Raw genomic sequence first — 21,266 nt, forward strand, 5'->3', positions numbered from 1 at the left:
TGGTTACGGGACTCCAGGTGGGGTCTGACCAAGGCAGAGTATTATCTTGCTCCAATTAGCACCAAGCATTAAAGATATATAATCATCCTGGTTGTCCTAGAAAACACAACCAACTCTGAAGTACCACCTCACATAAGCACAGGATGCCCCCCCCCACTGCTCCCTGATTCCTCCACCCACCCAAGTCAGTTGTCTCCCCAGCTACAGTCTGGGTTACGCAAAGCCAGGCAGGTGGCAGGTTATTCTTGGGCCCATGGGGAGCAGACAGTCAAGGGCAGGAGTAACACAGCAAACAGTACCGGGAAGTCGTTAATTGCTTGTATGGACCAACGCCGTCTGGCAGAGCAAGGCGACATCTGTGCATGAGAATGTTATGCCCAGGATGGGAAGGAGGGAAGAAGGTGAGCCGTTGAGAGAAGAAGAGGAAGAAAAGAACACAGAGCTGAGAAACTCATGAGCCAAGGGACCCCGTGCAGCACCAAGGGCAGAGGCCAGCTGTGGACCAGTCAGAGATGTGCCATTCCAGGGCAGCCAAGGGCCTCCATATTCTGATTCAGCCCAGGAAAGATGGAAAAGTCGGCCCTCTAGAGGAGTGACACAGTGCTATCTACTCTGAGACCCAGCACCTCTCCCAAGTTGCAGACAAAAGCCTGCAATCTGCCATTGCAGGGGCTGAACTTGTGGCCCTCTACATACGAAACATACTCATGACCACTTCCCACAAAAAAGCACAACAGAAGCAAGTTTCCCCAAGATGTCATATGAATCCTAGCTGGTCCTTATATCAATCCTCTATTCCAGGGATAGGCAAACCTGTGGCCCTCCAGATGTTACTGGACTCCCAATTCTCCCATCAGTCCAGGCCAGCATGGCTAATGGTCAAGGGAGATGGGAGCAGAAGTCCAACCACAGTTGGAGGGGCACAGGTTCCCCACCCCTGATCCTCTCTCACTGCGGAAAAGGAAGTGTCTCATGCAACTAGCGCTGCTGACAGTGACACTGAGGTCAGAGGCCTTGAGTCTTCTGCGTCCTATGAGACACAGAGCAGTCAAATACACAGGCAGGAAGGTCCTGCTGGCTACAACACTCAGGTGGTTGTTTCCCTTTCCTTATCTCTTTTCTCCTGTGGCTAATTTAACCCACACGAGAAAATAATTAGCTGCTAAGAAAGGGAGCTCAGATGACCCCCATCAGTGCACAGCAAATGTTCAGCATCTGGGTGTGAAGAGCCCTCAGCCTGTGCCAATCCCTCCACCTATCCAGGCAGCATGGATAGCTTCTGGGGTGCTGGCATTTCACACACTGCTTCCCTACAATATGCTTCTCATGATTCAGATTAAATACTCAATTACTGACCCAAGAGCACAAGAATTTGCCACAGGGAAAAGCCCTGTGCAACTCTGTTTTATTTCAACACTATAAAACCACCCTGTCAGTTGGGCTTCCCAGTCCCTGTGCATTTCAATCCCCAAAAGGCCCCAAAATAGGCAGGACTAGATACAGCTTCAAGAGCTAAAAGACTCCTTCCAAACTGAGACCCCTGCAAACTCAGCCTTCGGGGAACCTGGCTGGCTCAAAGTGGCACATGCCATGCTGGGGAGAGGGTCTCTTTCTGCTGCATCAGGTTTTGTGAAGCTGCTAGCTGCTGATAGCACTGGGGAAGTTGAGCCTAGTGTGACCAGCTCAAAGAGCCCCAAGCCCCGATTCTAAGTGCATCAGCTAAGTATTTTTTGGCTCACTCTCAAGATCGTCATTTTAGGCCACCGTATATGATGGCGTGGGGAACTCTGCTCTCCCAAGAAGGTAGTCACAGCTGTGTCCTATGGGGTTTCATTAAATAAGGGCCATTCAAGCTCTTCCAAAGTGGACAGGAACTGGATGTGGTAAGTCTGCCCTGGGACAGCCAACCAGTATCTCTGGCAAGTGGAGGTGCTTAGCATGAGCCAGTCAACAAGCCCAGCTCTCAAGTAAGCGGGGAGCAGGAGGCAATGTCATAGCCTTTGCAACCCAGGGGGTTGGCAGATTTCCATGCTCCCTGATGGACCCCAGTGTGACCCAAGTGTAAAAAGCCTGCCCTCTTGTGCCACACAGTCAGTCCAGATTGCTTGCACACAGCAATCCACAGAGCTGTCAGGCACCCCTATAGAATTCTTGCATGGTCCACCCAAGGACCACTCAGATGCATAAAAAACCTAGCAGCTGGACAAGTCCCTAATTGCAGATAGCTGGTCTTTTCCAGTAAGTGAAGGCATAATGCTAGCGAAGGAAGCATCATCTAAAATCAAGAGCATCCCAAAGAGAGCCAGCAGCACAGCTCATCCAAGGTGTCCCCTTGGGCTTCTGTTACAGGACAGGCAAACCCTGCCCTCCACCCTGCAAGAGTGCTGTTAAGGGCAATGATCTCCAACAAGCATAAATGGCTGAAAATGAGGCAGTGAGGAAGCTCCACAGACCATACACTTACCCTCTCCTTATAGTAGAAGGAACTGATGGAGACCTGCTCCTTCTCGTTGCGTGTAGGGCTCCCACCGTACAAGCGCAGGTTGCCAGGGGTCTCTGTACGGATCTTCATGGGAGTGATGAGGCCACTATGGTAGGCTGAGAGGGCCGACAGGGATCTGAACACAAGATACACATTCCTGAAAGCTGAGCTAACCGTCAGTCCCATGCAGCACCACAGGAAGCAGGGATTGAGGCAAAGGGCACAGCAGAAGCATAGGAAACGGTCATACACTGAGTCAGGCCATTGGTCTATCCTAGAGCTTGCCAAAGGTTTAGGGCCCGTGGGCACATTTGCAAACCTGAGAAACTATTATGGCAGCATCACACACAACACAACCTATTCTATACAATAGGATGGTTCTTTCAAGACTAAATTCTCAGCAGTGGAGGGGACCCTATGGAAACCTGGGAAGGCCTCCGAGGGTGCATGTGTACCTATGGGCACCATGTTGGTGACCCCTGTTCTATCTAGCACACTACAGTCCACTCTGGGCGATAATGCTTTCCTAAAGTCTCAGGCACAAATTCTTCCTGGCCCTGGTACCCGAGAACCCCAGGAATGAACCTGGGACCTTCTATAGGCAAAGCATATGTGTTTCTACTGAGTCATGGGTCATTCCAATAGCCAAAACTGAAACTCCACCTCCCTCATTCAGAGAAGAGGAAGAGGAGCCTGGGCATTGGCATGAGCACACCTCTTGCTGCTGAGTCATTTCCTGCAGCTACCCACGTACTTACCGGGGGGTTGGTTCTGTAGGGGAGACTGTGCGGTGCATCGTCATGGGTCGTGTGAAGTACACCAAGTACCCTGTGAAGAAGAGAGATCCTGCACTGAAGAACACAGCTTCTAAAGTAAAAGCTGGTACCACTTCTATAGTTAGAAAGGATGGTTATTTAAGTGTCTTCCCACAGGAAGGCAGCTTTAATCAGGCTTGTGTCTATTCTGCAATTCTGACCAAGCACACAATGCAGTACTGTAAAGCCTGAGGTCAAGGCGAGATAGAATCTGACAGGGCCAGCCAAGATCTGCAGTGGTCAAGGGCTTTGACCCCTTGCTGCACTTTTCCTTTCCCCCATATCTTGCAGACAGAATTAATCACACAGTTCAAATAAAGGCATATCTGTCCAACCTGCAACTTCTATACTAGATGTCAAATGCATGGCTCGTATTTAGCCTAGGGACACATAGCAAGCCAAGCATTATCATGCTCCCACAACTGCCCAGAAATCAAAAGTGGGGGCGGGAGGTTGCACTGTCCTCTAGAATGCTGTCAAGAATTCTTGTCCACATGCAAAGATTCCATAGCTGACAAATGGGTGGGGAATTTGCTCCCTGAGCACAGAAGTCTGAATACCATTGCTCTAATTTGGGCTTTGTCCAGGGTTAGTTTCTTAAGCTGCTACCACTTTGCTAAAGATTAGGCAATTCTACCCATTTTCTGCTTTTCTTTACAAGAAAGAACTGTTTTATAAGCATGCATGTTTTACTCAGCAAATCTGAGGGGCAAATTTGTTAAGGGCTTAAAATCGGTGTTTGGTAGGATGCAGCTCCTTTGGCCAGTGTAACACCCAAGCCTTCCCTAACCCCTGACAAAATCATGAATCTTATTCTGTCTCAAATAGCTTTTCCTTTAAAAAAAATACATAGAAATTTGCTCCCTTGCTATATAAATAGATTAGTAAATAAACTGGAGGAAAGGGAACCTAATCCTGTAACTAGAAACCTAGAATATGCACTCAAATAATATGCACTCATGTCAATTTGTTTGTAGGGTTGTCCGCAAACCATGTAAATTGGCTCCCTCATTTTGAGGGCAGGTTTTCTGGTGCTGCAGCGACAGCACTGTAGCAACAGCTTGCTGTGCAGGCAAAGGGAAAGGGGGTGAGGGCACAGTGGTGTACACCCTTGCCACACTCACTCACACCCTTCTCCTCTTGGTGGAAAGCTCTGATAAGATCCGAGCTGGGAGCCCTGACCATTTCCCTGCCCTTCTCTAGCCTCACATGCTTAAGAGTCTACCAACCTGCCCCACAAAACCTGGCTCCAGAGGTGCGTGGAAATGGGATGTTGGAATCCTGATAGGAGCCGTAAGCATTCGAGACCCTGGGGAATGTTGGCAAGGGCGGTGTGACGGAGTTTGGGAGCGCATAGGGGTTGCTGGAGGAGCTGTCCTCCTGGTTCTGAAACAGAAAACAGATTAAGAGTTGCATGCATGGAACCCATCATCTTGACAACTGGGCTTTCATACTGAAACACCAACATGCCAATAGAGTGCATGTGTTGCAGGCAGGCAGTCCCAGGTTCTATCTCTGGCAACCCCAGTTAAAGCTATCCCAGAAAGTTCTTTCTGTCTGAAGCTCCAGAGGGCTGCTGCCAATCACAGGAAGCAACATGGGGATGGATGGACACAGTATGAGCTGGGATCAGGCACTTTCCTACATTACTGCGCAGGCCTGCAGGGTCAGCCAGGTCCTTTCCCAGTTTGCCATGTTTAAAGTGAAGGAACACAGGAGTAGCATTACTACTCTAAGGACAGTAGATTTCTCAGGCAGAATTGAAAACAACCAATTAGACAAAACAGACTTTCAACCAGTGTTGAGTCTTCTTATATATATATTACTATCCTGTTGTTTAACTGCAACATTATGTATCAGTTTCATGTACATGTTCTTAAGAGTTCAATACAGTATCATTTTCATATTTTGGATCTTTTTGTCTTGCATACACTGTTATCTAGGGACCACTATCATTGTGTATTTTTAACTGCAAGGTACAGCAGGGCTGCTATTCCCCCTGGTCTGCAATCACGCTACTCATGTGGGAATTGAGTGTCTTGTCACCACATGCAGAAACTCAGCACCAGCCAGCTTTCTGCTTTAAAAAGGAAAAAGCACAGAGTAAATGGAGAGCTGTCTCTTAGGACTGGAAGGCAGCAGAATGAACCCAGATACACCATTTGTTGTTGCCATTTTCTATTGTGGTCCCTAAGGAGGCTCTCTTCCTAAATCAAAAAGCATTCGCCACAGTGGTGGGAGAACAAGGCCAAGGGAGGCATCAACACTTTGTGGCCAACCAGGGCCTAGTTCTTAAGGCTTAAGGGCACTTTTAGATGGGGATTTCAAAGCACTTCCAAATCCCACAGCAGAGGTGCACAGAGGTGCTGTTCCTGGGAGCCCAGTCCTCTGCCACAGAGCATGCAAGTTCCATGACTGGTTTCTGGTTTACAGAAAGGAGCAGAGGGCAGTGGAATATGCCCCCTTTGGGTTTGAGGAACATTTCCTGTCAGTGGCACAAAATGTTTTGCAAAGCAGGAATCAGAACATTCATAAGATGAGAAACCTGCTACCCGGCCTCTGCAGCAACCCACATGCCAGTCACAAGGGCCAGCCAGCTTGAGAATCAGAGCCGCCCCTCCCTGTGGACAGGCAAATTTTGGCACCTCTGCCTAATGTGGTTTCTATGCTTCTGCTTTAGCAGTACAATGCTAAAAACTGAAAGCATGGAAAGCTACTATGGACAAGTTTTAAAATCTGTTGTAAACCGCTCTGGATTTGTAAAGAAAAAAGGGATACTAGGAGTTTTTTCCCCAAACAAAGATCAAGGAGACTAGGGCAAAATGAGAAGACAGGTTGGCGCTGAAAGCCATTTCCTACCACAACAGATTCCAGACAGGAGACCAACTGGCGCAGACAGGGCTCCAGGCAGCACTGATTCCGTTTCACTTTCTGCATGGAAGTGTCCTTCAGGATCTGCAAGAGGCCCCCCGCATACTATGTGAATAGTCTGGGTCATGAATACACACACACACAGCTTCTCCACACACTCAAACAATGATCAAGGCTCCAGGACTGAGGGTTCCTCGGGACAGAATTCATGGGTAGGCAGCCAATGTGGAGACCCTCCCTGTTCCCGGACCTCTACAGCCTTCAGCCACCCCACCTGCCAGAGTTGCTTGCTTGCAGACCCACCTTCAGCAGCTTGGCCTTCATGGTGGAGGGGATGGTGGTCTGATTGACAAACTGGAAGGAGGGGGCAGCATTGTTGGGATACTGAGCAGGGAACATCACCAGCATCTTGACCCTGTGGTTGCTGCAGTGCACAGAGACGGTGCAGCTACGATTTACGGCATCCATCTGCCAAAGCCAATGGAGGAACAGAGGAGATGTTAGGAGAATGTTTTGTTAGTGGATCCAATTGCACTGACCTACTTCAAGGAACAGTGGAGGCCTGCAAGGGGACCAAACTCAACCACGTGAAATATAACCTGGACCCTGCAATAATCATCATCCTCAGTGGCGGCTGGAACCCATTGGAATTGGATTCTATTGGTGGAAGGCAGGGAGACTAACAGTAGGAGACCAGAGCAAATGGTGGGCTGAGCCAAGTGGTTCTAGAATTGTCCCCATCCTCCTTTTTGCTGAGTTCTGTAAGGTCAACACAGAGACTAAGGAGGAAGTTGACAGCCAGTCCTATCACCTAGACTGGTTGTAAGAAAAGTTGGCTGGGGGGCTGGCTGGCTGTGGGAGACCGAGCTTGGTGGGGCAGCGCCCTATTCAGCCTACTGAACCAGCCTCTCTTGATCATCATTATTGTTATTATCATAGAAGGTTCCAAGTTTCATTTCTTTTTGTTAAGCATATTTGGTCCATTTGTAACCTGCTGCTATTGTTGTTGCTACACTTAAAGTACATATTTAGCAAATAATTTAAATGAAGTTCTTGCCTGAAGGCTCAAACTTTGTTTTAACAAATGTATCTTCTTCCTTAGACTTCAAAAACAGATTTTGTATACTGCTTAAAGCAAATTTGGAAAAGTAAATGAAATGTGTTTTATAAGGAAACAAGCAAATTCACCACCAGAAGCAGATGGAACTCAAGGTGAGGATGGCTGAAAACAATGTTACAGATCTACTCTGGCCAGACCCACTAAAATCAGGGGGCCTCAATGAGTCATGACCATTAATATCAATGGGTCTATTCTAAGTAAGAACACTGGTTACAACTCAGTATTTGGGCTGGCTGCTTCCACGTTCTCTCCCCCCTCCCCTGCTTTCTGCTTAAGAGATACTCCAGAAAGTGAGGACCTCATGGATGCAACCCTGCCAGGGAAGTCTCTGCAGACCATTCCCTTGGCCTGTCAAGGAGTGTCATGGCCTAAGAAAGGCAGCCTGCCAGAAGAGGACAAACGATCCCCACCCAGCAGCAGACAGGGTGTTGTGAATTCCACCCTCTCAAGCAAAAGCACGCCCAACAGGAGGACATGGCTCCTCCCTCACCTACCTCCATGTTGACGTTTCGGATCTGCACATTGATCAGAGAGAATTCCTGCTGCAAGGTTTGAGGCAGCCCCAGCTGGTCCAGCTTTTTCCCCACCAGGAGACTTTTCTGGGAGTCTTCTTTCAAGGCTGTCAGGGAGAGAAGGCAGTGCTGAGGATCTGTGCCCTCCTCCTCCCAGCCCCAGTCAGAGAAAGTAGGGAGAGGTGGGGCAACAAGCTGAAAGTGCCAAGCATTTGGGGGTGATGAGGAGAGAATTAGAGTGGAATTGGACAGGGGCAGATAGGAAGATTATTCCTTCATAGAAGTCTGATGGACTCTTTGAAGCTCTGATACTTCAGCAGTGCTTTGAAGGCTGAAGCGGGGAACTTTTCCTCCTGAGAGTAGCATTCTGTCAGGGTCTACATAACACCAGCAGTGGGTCAAAAGCGGGAAAGGGTGGAGCTAGAACCCTTTCCCCTTTTCTACCCCCCCCCCGTTCCCCCCCTCACACTTTCTGCCACCTCTTCTTCTCTTTGCCACCTGCCTAAAATGAGTCAAGGGCTACCATTGCCAAACCCTCTTCTAGGGTCTAAGCCCAGATATGCAACTCAGTTGCCACCTGCAGAGAGTAAGCAACTCCTGTAGGCAAGTCTTTGTAACTCAGGACAGAGCCCTTCCTGATGTTGTGGAGCCTCACCTGTGCAACTCCCACCCATTCACCTGCTCCCTTTTATGATATTCAAACACCCACTGAAGACTCCGTTCACTAACAAGTGCCCCCCCTCAACCAGAGCATGTTGTGTAGCATCCACTGAAGACCAATGGCTTAATTGCTTTCAGCAACTTATGTACCATCTCTACTTTTGAAGTAGAAACCCCCTTGCCTGCAAAATGTTCTGCTTGTTCAGCACAGATCTGTTGCTGGTAATCTTCTCTGTAGACATACTGCGTTTGAATCTGTGGTGGTTGCAGTGGTGGCTGGTGCCCACTGAGGCTGTTAGGGTGGAGGGCAAGGCAGCTACTGAGAGACAGAGCCAGGGGTAGCAGGGCAGACCCTGTGACAGGGCCTTTACAGTAATGGCTCGCCAGCTCTGGAGTGCCCTCCCTAGCGAGGTGCACCTGTCTCCAACATTATTAATTTTCAGGAGGAATTAGAAAGCATAGCTGTTTAGCCAGGTGCATGGCTGAAGACCACTGTTTCTAGTAACCTTTAGTAACCTTTATTTATGAATTAATAATAGTAATACTGGGAGGGAATGGGACATGGTTGAGGGAGGTATCCTCAGGTTCAGGTAAAGGTAAAAGTAAAGGACCCCTGACAGTTAAGTCCAGTCGCGAACGACTCTGGGCTTGCGGTGCTCATCTCGCTTTACTGGCCGAGGGAGCCGATGTTTGTCCGCAGAGTGTTTTTCCGGGTCATGTGGCCAGCATGACTAAGCCGCTTATGGCGAAACCAGAGCAGCACACGGAAATGCCGTTTACCTTCCCTTGATGTGCTTTTGAACTGCTAGGTTGGCAGGAGCAGGGACCGAGGAACGGGAGCTCACCCTTTATTTATGAATTAATAATAGTAATACTGGGAGGGAATGGGACATGGTTGAGGGAGGCATCCTCAGAGCGACATGCAAAACAAAGCACAGGAGAGTCTGCCAGCTCCACAAACCACCCAGGCACCCCCTCGCCTCACCTTCCTCTTCTCCATGGTTGGCATTTTGCTGGGGCTCAGTGTCTTGGGAAGGCAGGGCCTTTTCTGGCTCTGGCAGGAGAGAAATCCCATCGATGAGCTCCTCCACCCCATCCAGGAGGTCATTGGAGCACAGCTGGAACAAGAAGCAGCAAATGCAGCAAAGCAGAAACAAAGCAAGCTATGGATGTGGCACAACAAACAACGTGCAACTGGAAAACATGCCCCCCCCCGGTTGCAAGCTGGCTAGGACTTCTGCACCATCCCTGTCTAGAGACCTCACTGGCTTCACACTGCATAACCCTCGCCCTGGTTCGTATAACCTCCACACCAGCTTCCCCCCGTAAGCTCTAATATGCTCCCTCTCCTAGCAGCATTTCAACATTCTCACAAGAGTCAAGAGACTTCACCTGCATTATTGCTTTCTTGCAACCATCCCAAAGGGATCACCACCCACACTTTGGGAAACTCTGAGCCTTGCTTGCTTATAGGTTTATCATCTGTAAAAGTAGACAAAACGGTACAGCTTCCCTGCTGGCACACCTTGCATGCCCCCTTCCTGTTGGGGGCAAAGGGAGATTACACTGCAGTTTGAGGAATGCTGGCTTAGAGGAAAGAAGATACAAGGACACAGTTATGTGTTTCACAACTGCTGAACCATCACCACCTACACCACCAAAAGAAGACAGGCAGCTCTTGATCAGGGCCCCGAAGGGAAGGAGAAAAGGTCCAGGTTTTAGTGAGGCAGCTGTAGGCTAGATTTAGGGAATGCTTCCTGACTCTTTAAGAGCAGTAGGATGATGAAGACGTTGGCCAAGGACACTAATGTAATGGTCCTTCCATGCTGATGTTTAAGCAGGTGATGAACTTCTATCAGAATTAAGAGATTTTGCCAGTGCAAAGGTTTGATCTAGATACTCTCAAGGTGGGTTCCACTTGCTTGATTTATTCTGCTGAAACCACCATAAAGTCAGGAACAGGAAAGAGGTTTGATACAGAAGCAGAGAAAGAAAACCCCACAACAGGAGATGGACCCAGGACAACAGGTACAGGAGGTACCTGACAATTTAGCTGGCAAATACATGTTTTTCTGGTTTCTGACATCTGCAACTTTGAGCAAAAAAGGAAAGACTCTGCCACCTGCCACTTACCCGTTGCAGCTGGCAATCAACTCGCCACAGCCGAAGTGTCTGATCTCGAGACCAGGTGACCAGCTGGTAGTCCTTGGATCCTGAAAGGCATTCCAGATTAAAGAGTTTAAGCTCTGGCTTTTTTGAGATGGTCTGGTATTTTGAAGGAGTATCTCTGTGCTCTGCTTGAGATGTTTTTTCTTTGAGGTGGACTTACTCATTGTAAATGCTTGGCCCACATTTTTGCTCTCTCAATGGTGGGGGAGAGGGAGACAGGTGAATTTAAAATTATCTTTGTATGATGTCTGGCAATGTTGGGTTTTGCTTGTAGACTCACTTCTGTACGTATTCTTTTGGTTTCACATGTTTTGAAACTCAATAAAAATCACATACAAAGAGCTCAAACCAGCCCATGTTCCTTTGATATAAAAGGAATGGGAAAGTTGAAGTCTGTGTGAAATGCAGCTTAAGCCCAATATTTGTGACACAAGCGCCCAAGATCCTTTCCCTGCTTGTGTCATGCATGGCATTTTGCTCTGCATAGTTAGACCAGAGTTCTCAATTTCTTTTGGCCATCACAGATCTGCCCCCCCCCCCCCCGGCGAATACAGTTGCAGACTGGTGGGGGGGGATCTCTTATGGTTTACTGCAATTTAATTTTAAATGAACTAGTTGAAGAATGGAGAGACATGACACAGAGAGGGAAGTCAGAGAAGACGCAATGCAATTGAAAACACACTGCCTGAAAAGAGCCAGAAAGGGCCTTAAGCAGCAAAGCCACCTCTGTGCTTTGTGGGCCAGAGAGCCAGCAGGCACACTGAGGCCACTACGAGAAGGATGCATCTGTCACGCACCTTCCTTCTGCTTCCGCCACTGGAATTCTAGCACAACATCATCGTGCCCGACAAAGGTGTGGACTGGCGTGTTCAGGTCAAAGACATTCCAGAGGAGGAGGCTGTTCTCTCTCCGCAGCTGGGGCACCATCACTGTCACCAGTCCATTGCTGAAAGGCTAGAAGAAGTCACAAGGGAAGGTTGGAGGTCCAGAAGCTCTGAAATGTTTCTCAGTTGCCTTTTCCCCACCAAAACAAGTTACAACATGGCAATACACATGCATCTTTGTAATGTGTGAGTGATCACATCTGAAATGCTTGACAGTTAGCGGAACACCCCTACGTGTGTGCCCAGCTCTTGTGCTAATTAACAGTGCCAATGTATCAAACCTCAGTGATTTTCACAAGCTTTATTCCTTATGGTTCTTGGGTGGAGAGTGAAGCAAGCTGCATTCTCAAGTTGTTTCATGCTCTTAATTTACTGTTCTCTCTGCCACCTCTGCTACTTCCTACTCCACCCACGAGGCAGAGAAGAAGAGGGTCTTACATCATTATAGGTGTAAGCATGTGAACCTAGGAGTGTTGGAGGGTTCTTTTTTGCGTGGGATGTATTTGTCTGAAGGAGATACACAAACACCTTAGATTAAGTTTGCTAACTTAGAAGAGTCATTCCCACTGCAAGGGAGAAAAGGAGGAAAACCTCTTTTAAGACATCCCTGCTGAGATACATATGTGCATCACCTGAAAACAAAGAAATATGCTTTTTCTCTTTGAACATTTGCCTTACCAGCTTTCTCAGGTGGGCTCTGTCCTTACCGTGTATCTGGCTTTCCAGACAGGAACCTGACATCCCAGGATGTTGAGGTATTTTCGGGGTTGTCGATAATCCCAAAACTTCAACGAAAGAGATAATAAGCCAGTTCAGGAGGAGGAGGAAGAGGATGCTTACTAGCAGCAACATACACACACCTGGGAGATCACAGCACAACAAGAGCACTACAACATGGCCAGAGTGGCAAGGGCTTCTGGCCTTCAGTAAGTGTACATATGCTATTTAGAATAACGTCCCACTGAAGGACTGGGGTATTCATGAAGGATTTTTAGTACCTGGGCTCCGCATTGCCCTTTCAGCATCAAGTACCACAGTAAGATGACCAATCCTGCTCCATGTATCATTTGAAGGTACAAACCACCCTTGGCTTGCCCATAAACCTCACCCATAACTCCCCTGTCAATCACACTAAGAAAGGGGCACAGAGGCCATTCTTTGTGTCCCGGGCAGCTGTCTATCAGCTCCATCTGGTACGCAGGCTGAGACCCTACCTGCCTGCAGACTGTCTCGCCAGAGTGGTGCATGCTCTGGTTATCTCCCGCTTGGACTACTGCAATGCGCTCTATGTGGGGCTACCTTTGAAGGTAACCCGAAAACTACAACTAATCCAGAATGCGACAGCTAGACTGGTGACTGGGAGCGGCCGTCAAGACCACATAATACTGGTCGTGAAAGATCTACATTGGCTCCCAGTACGTTTCCGAGCACAATTCAAAGTGTTGGTGCTGACCTTTAAAGCCCTAAATGGCCTCGGTCCAGTATACCTGAAGGAGTGTCTCCACCCCCATCGTTCTGCCCGGACACTGAGGTCCAGTACCGAGGGCCTTCTGGCGGTTCCCTTGTTGCGAGAAGCCAAGTTGCAGGGAACCAGGCAGAGGGCCTTCTCGGTGGTGGTGCCCGCCCTGTGGAACGCCCTCCCATCAGATGTCAAAGAGAAAAACAGCTACCAGATTTTTAGAAGACATCTGAAGGCAGACCTGTTTAGGGAGGCTTTTAATGTTTAATAGATTGTTTTATTTCATTTTTCTGTTGTAAGCCGCCCAGAGTGGCTGGGGAAACCCAGCCAGATGGGCGGGGTATAATTAATAAATTATTATTAATTATTATTATTATTATTTCTATTGGCAGGACTTTCTAGCAGTAGTAAGACATGTGCATATCTGAAAGAAGCCTCCTGGCTACAGGAAACACAGCTATAACATCTTGGGGCTTTCCTGGTTCTGGTTGCCAGATACCCAGGAGGCACCTGAAGCTGGGAATGCTTTTTAATCAACACCAGAATACACACCTGGGGCCCTCCTCAGAGGAAAAAGCTCTTGTCACCACCATTAATGTACCGGTAAATATGTTCTGCGGAGGGCTGGCCTTGAAAACAGTCTGGAAACAAAATGCTGCTGCCCTCCTCTTGCTAGGGGCCAAAGACACAGCTAAGTAAGAGTAGTGCACTCAATATACCACCTCTCTGAAAGCTACCAGGTATAATTAAAAAATGAAAGCAATGACCCATAAAGTCCTATAAACAACCTTAAGCTATGATGCTTTCAAGCAGGGGTGGGGAATGCCTGATCCTGCAAATGTGGCTGGACTTCGCCTCTCATCACCCCTGTTGGCCACATTAGGCTGGGGCTGATGGGAACTGGAGTCCAACTACACTTGGAGGGCCTCAGGTGAGTCACCCCTGGTTATGTTATGCCAGTATGTTGCAGTGGTTAAGAGTGTTGGGCTGTAACCTGGGAGAACAAGGTTCAAGTTTCCAGCCAGCCATGAAGCTCATTTTGACCTCTCAGCCTAAGCTACCACACAGCATCACTGCATATGGATGGAGCTTTACAAACAAATTTAAAGGTAAAGGTGAAGGGGCCCCTGACCATCAGGTCCAGTCGTGTCCGACTCTGAGGTTGCGGCGCTCATCTCGCTCTATAGGCCGAGGGAGCCGGTGTTTGTCCGCAGACAGCTTCCGGGTCATGTGGCAAGCATGACAAAGCTGCTTCTGGCGAACCAGAGCAGCGCACGGAAATGCCGTTTACCTTCCCGCCGGAGCGGTCCCTATTTATCTACTTGCACTTTGATGTGCTTTCGAACTGCTAGGTGGGCAGGAGCTGGGACCAAGCAACGGGAGCTCACCCCGTTGCAGGGATTCGAACCGCCGACCTTCTGATCAGCAAGCCCTAGACTCTGTGATTTAACCCACAGCGCCACCTGGGTCCCTTACAAACAAATTTAAAGGTAAAGGTAAAGGGGCCCCTGACCATCAGGTCCAGTCGTGTCCGACCTACCACACAGCGTCACTGCATATGGATGGAGCTTTACAAATTTAAGAACAAAAAAAAAACTGGCAGATCCAGCATTTGCAAAACAAAATGCAAAGGTGCTCAAAGACTGCAATGGTTTTTTAGCCTGTGGCAGTGTCACACACTGTGACATGCAGCAAGGAGTATGGGAAAGTATCATGGAAAAGACTGGTTGCTTATTCACCAGGACACCCCTTCCCTCAAAACAGGATGGTGCCCATACAATGACTGCGAAGACTGGCAGGGACCAGCACAACTGGAATTCTCCACCTGCCTGGCTGGTGAAGTTCAATTTCAGCCAGTTGAAATTGGCTGAATTTCTGACATGGTAAGCGCCATGTCAGAACTGGGCTTAAGGGCCCTCAAAACCCACCTACCCTGACAGAGTTGTCCTGGCTGGATGTAGCCAATATGTTCTCATTGTCTGGGTGCCAGTCCAGGCCATGGATTTTAGAGAGATGAGCAGCCAAGTACTCCACCGCAGTGCCGGGTTTCTGCAAGAAGAGATTTCATTTGAAAGTTTGCACAAGAGATGACCACAACCATCTTCCCTTAGAGGAGCAACAGTGACTCACCCGCCTGTCCCAAATGCGCACATCCCCGTCATGGCTGGTTGCCAAGCAGTGGGCATTCTTCTTATTCCATTTTACCTGGGAGGCACCAGCTGCAGAAGGAACAGAGCACACACACACAATTTAAAAGAACACCAACATGCCAATAGGTTGTATGGTCAGGTGGGTATGACGACAACACAGAAAATGCAAGTGAGGTGTCAAATCAAGCCCATCCTGGGTATTGTATCTTGCTGGGCACAAATAATTGACAATGAATAGGCCAAGAGCTTTCAAAAATTGAGTGGTCACCAGAGGCATAGTACGGAATGCTACAGGGTGCAGCACAGCCACTCCAGAAGGCCAGCCCAGGGGAGCAGTCAAGAACCAAACCAGCTCATCTGCAGCCTACTGTCTGGGCAAGTGGGGCATGGGTCAAGTTTGGAAAATAGGTTATCGCAGGTGTAGGCAAAAGGTAGATTGGGCTCTATTGGAAGACTCCTAGGTGATTTGCAGCAGATTGCCAAAACCTCTGGATCACAATGCCTTAGCGAGAACACCAACAAAATGACTCCTCTGCCCTGTCCTAAATTATGCTGCTGAAATAAAGAAAGTCTGGGTGAGGCAGAAGTAGACACTTTATGCTAGCCTCTCCCAAGCTGGTGCCCTCCACATACTATGGGCTACTACTCCCACCAGCCCCAACCATGCTGGTTGGGGCTGATGGGAGTTGTAGGGTATGACATCTGGAGGGTGCCAGGTTGAGGAAGGCTGCTTAATACCATTGCCAGATCTGCTACTGCCTGCTCCAATAGTGACAGGCATGCCACAGGTTGGACACCTTGTGAGCTATTGGAAACCAGTGCCAAGACCTCTTCTTTGCAGGACACTTAACACCAACTACCGAGTGAAATATTATGCCAATATTACAAATTCCGCCTAACCAACTGGTACTTACCGACGGCAGAAAGTGAGACAGTAGGCTTCCGGGTGTCCCTAAAATACAACAATACCACCATAAGCATACATGCTGTTCCCTCTCCATTCAGGTTAGTGCCTCTCAATTTTTGCTTCTCCAACTTAAAACTGGAGACACAGAGTTCATACACTCAGTAAGTTTTGCATTTTGAGGGCAACAAACTTCACTCATTTTGACCAGTAACAACTGATACCGAGAGGCAACAGCATTACTTGCCTCCAGAGAAAACTGGACAGAAGAGGGCCAGTCCAGGAAACTGCACAGACAGAGCAGGCAATCTTCTCTGCAGTTGAGGACTCTGAGCTTTCATTTGTTGAACATTTCTCATGGAAATGAATTTGAAAACGACTGACCTAGGCAGATAGCGAATCATTCAGCTGCCTCCAGCTCCTACAACTGAAGCTCAGCTGCATGGTAGCTTCTGCACAATGGGGGGGGGTAGGACCATGCTAGTGAGGCAAAGTGCAGAATGCACAGGGGCCTTACAGACACAGGCTGCTGGGGTTTCTAGTTCACTTGACTGGGGAGTGCTCCTTCGTGATCCCAAATATGAAAGAGCAAAACCCATTCACCAAGAGGATATTACTAGGGACAGCTTCACCCTTCCAAACTATCCTACTCCAGTGGCAGCAGTTCAAGGTGACACATGGGAATTTGCTCCCACAAAGACCAGCAGTATCTTCCCTGATGTGGCTCTGCACTTACTTGATATCCCAGATGTAGATGTATGTGTCAACCGAACTGGTAACCAGCAGGTCCGGCTCAAATACTGCCCAGTCCAAATCACTAGAAAAGTTGCAAACGAAGGAGGGGGGAAGCATCAGCAAGAGGGATCTATCTTGGACAGCTGCAAACACCAGACTATGCATGGTCATTAGCAATTCTCTTGTTCATTGCCTTCTTTCTTAACACAATGCCCCATTGGCCGTTTCACAGCTCCAATGACCAGCTTTTCCAGACAGAAGGCACCATCAAAGAATTACAGGGAGTTTTAGCTACATGCCCTTTGCTCATTTTACTGGCCACTGTGTTTCTCTAGGGCAGAGCAGAGGTTCGGAACCTCTAACCCATGGACCAAAGGGAGCTCCCAGGACCCTCCCCAGAGTGCTTTGGTTTGGCTAAAATGTGTCCTTGAAATATAATACCTCTTGGAGGATGGATGTGTGTGTGTGTGTGTGTGTAACATTCTCACTTTTGTGTGGCTGTAGTGTAGCACATTGTACAAAAGGCATGAGTCACACCTGCTGTTCCACCCACCTTTACCCTAGTTCCACCCACCACTGGAATGTGTCCACCTCATCCCACAAGATTGCCCATGGGCTTAAAGATGTTCCCCAGCACAGCTCTGGAGCAGAAGGTTCTACAGAAACAAGATCTATGATGGCAAACTGTGTCCCTGAAAAACAGCTAGCCCACTACTACGGAGATCTCCCTCTAACACAGCCACAGAAGGAGCAATATTGCTTAACATCTGTATGATGCTTCCTATACATGAACACCCTGCAAGGCACATCGGTATTATTATTACCCTTATTTCAAATAGGGAGGCTATGACCGAGAGTGCTGTTTGCCTAAGGTCACCTATCGAGCTCATGGCAGAGATGAGATTCAAAATGGAGACTTCATGACCTGTAGCCCAGTCCCTTAGCCCTTAGGCTACCCCAGCTCCTAACAGAATTTGTGTCCTGGAATATTCTTCTGAATCCTCCATAATGCAAAGCAGTTTCACAGAAAACAAACTGGCATGCAAAGAGGTAAAAGTTTGAAAAGCACAGCTCTGGGGACTAGGGGAGTTCCAGCCCACCAGAGAAAAACTCCCTGTTACTGCTGAGACCATCATTTAATCAGGATGAGAGGGGGGTGCTTAATCTCCTTCTCCCTCTAATTCACTGCATGAATATTGAAAATATGTCCAGACAAACTCAGGATTTGCTAAGCTGGAATATCTGGACATGTCCGCAGACAGTTGGTTAGATTGTGGTGCTGATAACACCAAGGTTGCAAGTTTGATCCCAATAAGGGACAGCTCCATAATCCAGCACTGCAGGGGGTTGGACTAGATAATCATCGGGGTCCTTTCCAACTCTATGATTCTATGAGCTCAAAGTTACTGCAGCAGTGACTGATGCACTTCATGCACTCCAAGCAGGGAGGGCCAAAAGGGGGGCTTCAGAGGGGGTCCAAGCATCAAGCTCATCACATCAGGACTGAAATTCCCAACACCATGAGCCAGTGTGCAAGGCTCACTGGTCTGCATGACAATGGAGTGCGCTAGGGCTCCCCAGGGCCGTACCTGATCACACGTGTGTGCCCTTGCAAGGAAGTGCCAACTTCCCCTTTATCATCTTTCCATTTATACAGGTCAACTCGTTGGTTGCTCTGAAATTAAACAGAAGACATGAGAAGCCACAACGTGGGCAGCAGAGTGCTATGTAGCTACAGAAGTGCTCCCTAGCATTGGAATACTCTACCACCCTTTAAAATCAGCAGGAAAGGCCCTGCTCTGGAGCATGTCAACAAGAGAAACCAGCTTTCCAGAATCTTTGCTAAAACAGCTCTTCCTCCCTCCCAGCCACACCACATCCCCAAGAATCTCAAATGAAATCCCCACAGAGATGCATCAATGCACCGCCCATTTAATTTTTCCTAAATGATGCAAGACAACTTACGAGAATTGATTTGGCTGCTTTAAGTTCTCCTTTATTTACACCACCTCACCTGTTTTAAAAGGCTTGGTGGTTCGTTTTGATCCTCAGAATGCTTTACTGATTCTGAAGTTAGTTGCCTTGATCATCAAATAAAGTTTAACATAAACAAGTTGTGTTTGGGTTCACACATCACATGAAACCATCGTTTAAAAAAAACACCTATGGTTTAATATGAACAAGCAACATGTGAACTGCTGAAAAGCTTTTGCTCCACTCATTTCCTGCTCAAAATTGGGCTCGTGGTTTGTTTCCCTTCTGGGGCTTGTTCTTTTCTTATGTTCTTATGACTGCAAATCTTCTGGATGACCGTCTAGGGAAAGAGGAGCAGCCTTTCCCACCAGAAAACATGTTTAATTTTTCACAAAACCAAGTAAAGCTAGCATTTGTAAGAACACCCAATGCAACTACTCCACTAAAAACCCTTGAGGCTTCCTGATTGACAGGATAAAAAGGGCAATACTGAGTCATTAACTGTGCTGCCTCCAATCCCTGTCCATCAATGAAGCTGTCCTGGTCACATACACACACACGACTTGGGACCATGTCTAATGTTACATTTCCCTAGCCAAATATTTAAAATGCTTATAGGGAGGCGACTAGAAGAGAGCTGAATTTTTGTGTGTGTAACACTGAATGTTTTTATGTGTAACACTGGAAAGGGCCAGATGTGGGCAAGCTTCCAGGAAGTTCTGTGGAATTCAAGCAGCCTGTCCCAAGAACTGAAAGGGGCTGATTATTGCAGGTTGATTGCAGAGTAAAGGGGTGTGTGGAATAAACATGATTGTTGCTATTGTTATTTCCGTTTAGGTGGGACTCTGAAAACTAACATAACCCCATTCCCACAAGCTAGTTGGACAGATTTGTTGCACTCCTGGGATCCAATTGGGAGGAAATGTAATCATAGGATCAGGGCCAGCATGGAGCATACCGAAGCAGCAAAGTAGTGTGAGTGACTGTCATGCGGGTTCCACTGCACAGCTCCTATGTCCCACTTGCTCTGGCGCGAGATCTTGCGGTGGCCGTCAGAAGGTGCATCTAAGTTAACAATGTAGAGGAAGCGGCGCCTGCAAGAGACAGATACACACAAAGAATACATCATCAGCATCACACTGGAACCAGCCTGTCAGTTGCTGCACTTACGATTTCCAAAGCACCAGAAGAATAGAGCACAGTCAATCACCTACAAACTCCATCTTGTTTCTGAAACTGTCCAGGGGAGGGGGGAATCTTTATTGATGCTGGTCAAAATGGGCTAAGCTACACTCCATCATGAGTGGAGGGCAGATTTTGCTCCCATGAACAGCTCAGACTTTCCATGAAAGCAATGGGTGGCAGCCACTTAATTCAAAGATGGTTTTGAGGCTGGAGATAAACTTTCTTCCCAATGACCCTAGCCCCGGGTAAACAAGCCAAGCTTGACGGGATTCTGCTACTCAGTCACACCAGAGTATTGGGAACCGGCAGATATATTCCCTTGTCTCATCATCACAACAGCTCTGTAAGGTCCTTGAGGTTGAGTGAGAACCACACAGCATCTCTTGTTAAGCTTCACAACCATGACCAAAGACTTGAATCTGGGCCTCCTTGCTCAGCACTCCAACCACAACCCTACACTGGCTCTGTGACATAAATCGTGAAACGTTGAAGTGAAAGAAGCAAATTAAAGGCAGCCATGAACAAGAGGACATTAACTTTGCTGCTGCAGAACTTCACAACAGGAAAATCCTATGTGGCATATTCCAGGCCAGGCTAATGCAGACTGCCTTAGTTGGATAGCAGGCTTGTGGCTGGCCTGGTTCCTCCAAGGGACTGACAGAGGTGCTGGCTGACAGCAATGTAAGGCTACACAGCCAGGCGGCTTAAAGACACAAAGTCCTACACAGTGTGTGACATTGCGCCAGTGAGAGACTGACAGGGAGGGCAGCTAGATCCACCACCATGGAATGCCTCCCAAGAGGCTTAAAAATATCACAGAACATGATATGGAGACAACTATGTCCAACATTTCTTTCTCAGTCAGGATGTCGGCCTAGTTTCTGCAAAGAACAGAAGGGAGTGTAAACATGTGTCTGGTGTGTATCACTTCAGACTGCAGGTGGAGCTGACATGACTGAATGCTCTTTCCATGCAAACTAGTAAGTCAAGGAGAATGATCCCAACCAATTCTATGCATGGGGCTTTTTAAAATAAAAAAAACCTGTATGGAAGAAGCAGCCTTCCAATTAGATGAACTCACGCCAGTCATCCTGAAACAGATTTACTGCCTCGTCTGTGGATTGCAAGAACTAGGTCACAATTTAGATGCTTGCCTGGCTTGAGAGGCTGAAATCAATCTCAGATTTTTGACCACAAGGTGATTCTACCGTATTATGTCAGCCTTTACCTAATAAAAATTTAATTTGAATGCACTCTCATATGGCAAAAGCTGGCATTCACCACCTATGGTATATTCAATGAAAATAATCTTGTCTCCAGATGATAAGCACTGCATTCCATCAGGG

At 47.9% G+C, this 21,266-nt stretch overlaps 1 protein-coding gene across 3 annotated transcripts in view; it reads right to left on the bottom strand.

The window, feature by feature from the left end:
* WDR59 (WD repeat domain 59) overlaps positions 1–21,266 on the bottom strand; it is a 46,306-nt gene that overhangs the window by 14,797 nt on the left and 10,243 nt on the right. Inside the window, exons 3-19 of one of the 3 annotated variants that reach the window (XM_088672130.1) lie at positions 19,694–19,829; positions 18,351–18,436; positions 16,763–16,843; positions 16,037–16,074; positions 15,103–15,191; positions 14,905–15,021; positions 12,221–12,298; positions 11,427–11,583; positions 10,594–10,673; positions 9,446–9,578; positions 7,783–7,907; positions 6,472–6,636; positions 6,157–6,252; positions 4,527–4,683; positions 3,241–3,310; positions 2,465–2,618; positions 300–356 (exon numbers count right to left, since the gene is read on the bottom strand). In XM_088672130.1, the coding sequence (XP_088528256.1) occupies positions 300–356; positions 2,465–2,618; positions 3,241–3,310; positions 4,527–4,683; positions 6,157–6,252; positions 6,472–6,636; positions 7,783–7,907; positions 9,446–9,578; positions 10,594–10,673; positions 11,427–11,583; positions 12,221–12,298; positions 14,905–15,021; positions 15,103–15,191; positions 16,037–16,074; positions 16,763–16,843; positions 18,351–18,436; positions 19,694–19,829 (1,819 nt within the window). The remainder of the gene's footprint in view (positions 1–299; positions 357–2,464; positions 2,619–3,240; positions 3,311–4,526; positions 4,684–6,156; positions 6,253–6,471; positions 6,637–7,782; positions 7,908–9,445; positions 9,579–10,593; positions 10,674–11,426; positions 11,584–12,220; positions 12,299–14,904; positions 15,022–15,102; positions 15,192–16,036; positions 16,075–16,762; positions 16,844–18,350; positions 18,437–19,693; positions 19,830–21,266) is intronic. The other 2 variants (XM_035118626.3, XM_088672129.1) reach the window with 2 other exon arrangements.

This window comes from Zootoca vivipara, chromosome 6, assembly GCF_965207765.1.
Source record: "Zootoca vivipara chromosome 6, rZooViv2.hap1.1, whole genome shotgun sequence".
Taxonomy (NCBI): Eukaryota; Metazoa; Chordata; class Lepidosauria; order Squamata; family Lacertidae; genus Zootoca; species Zootoca vivipara.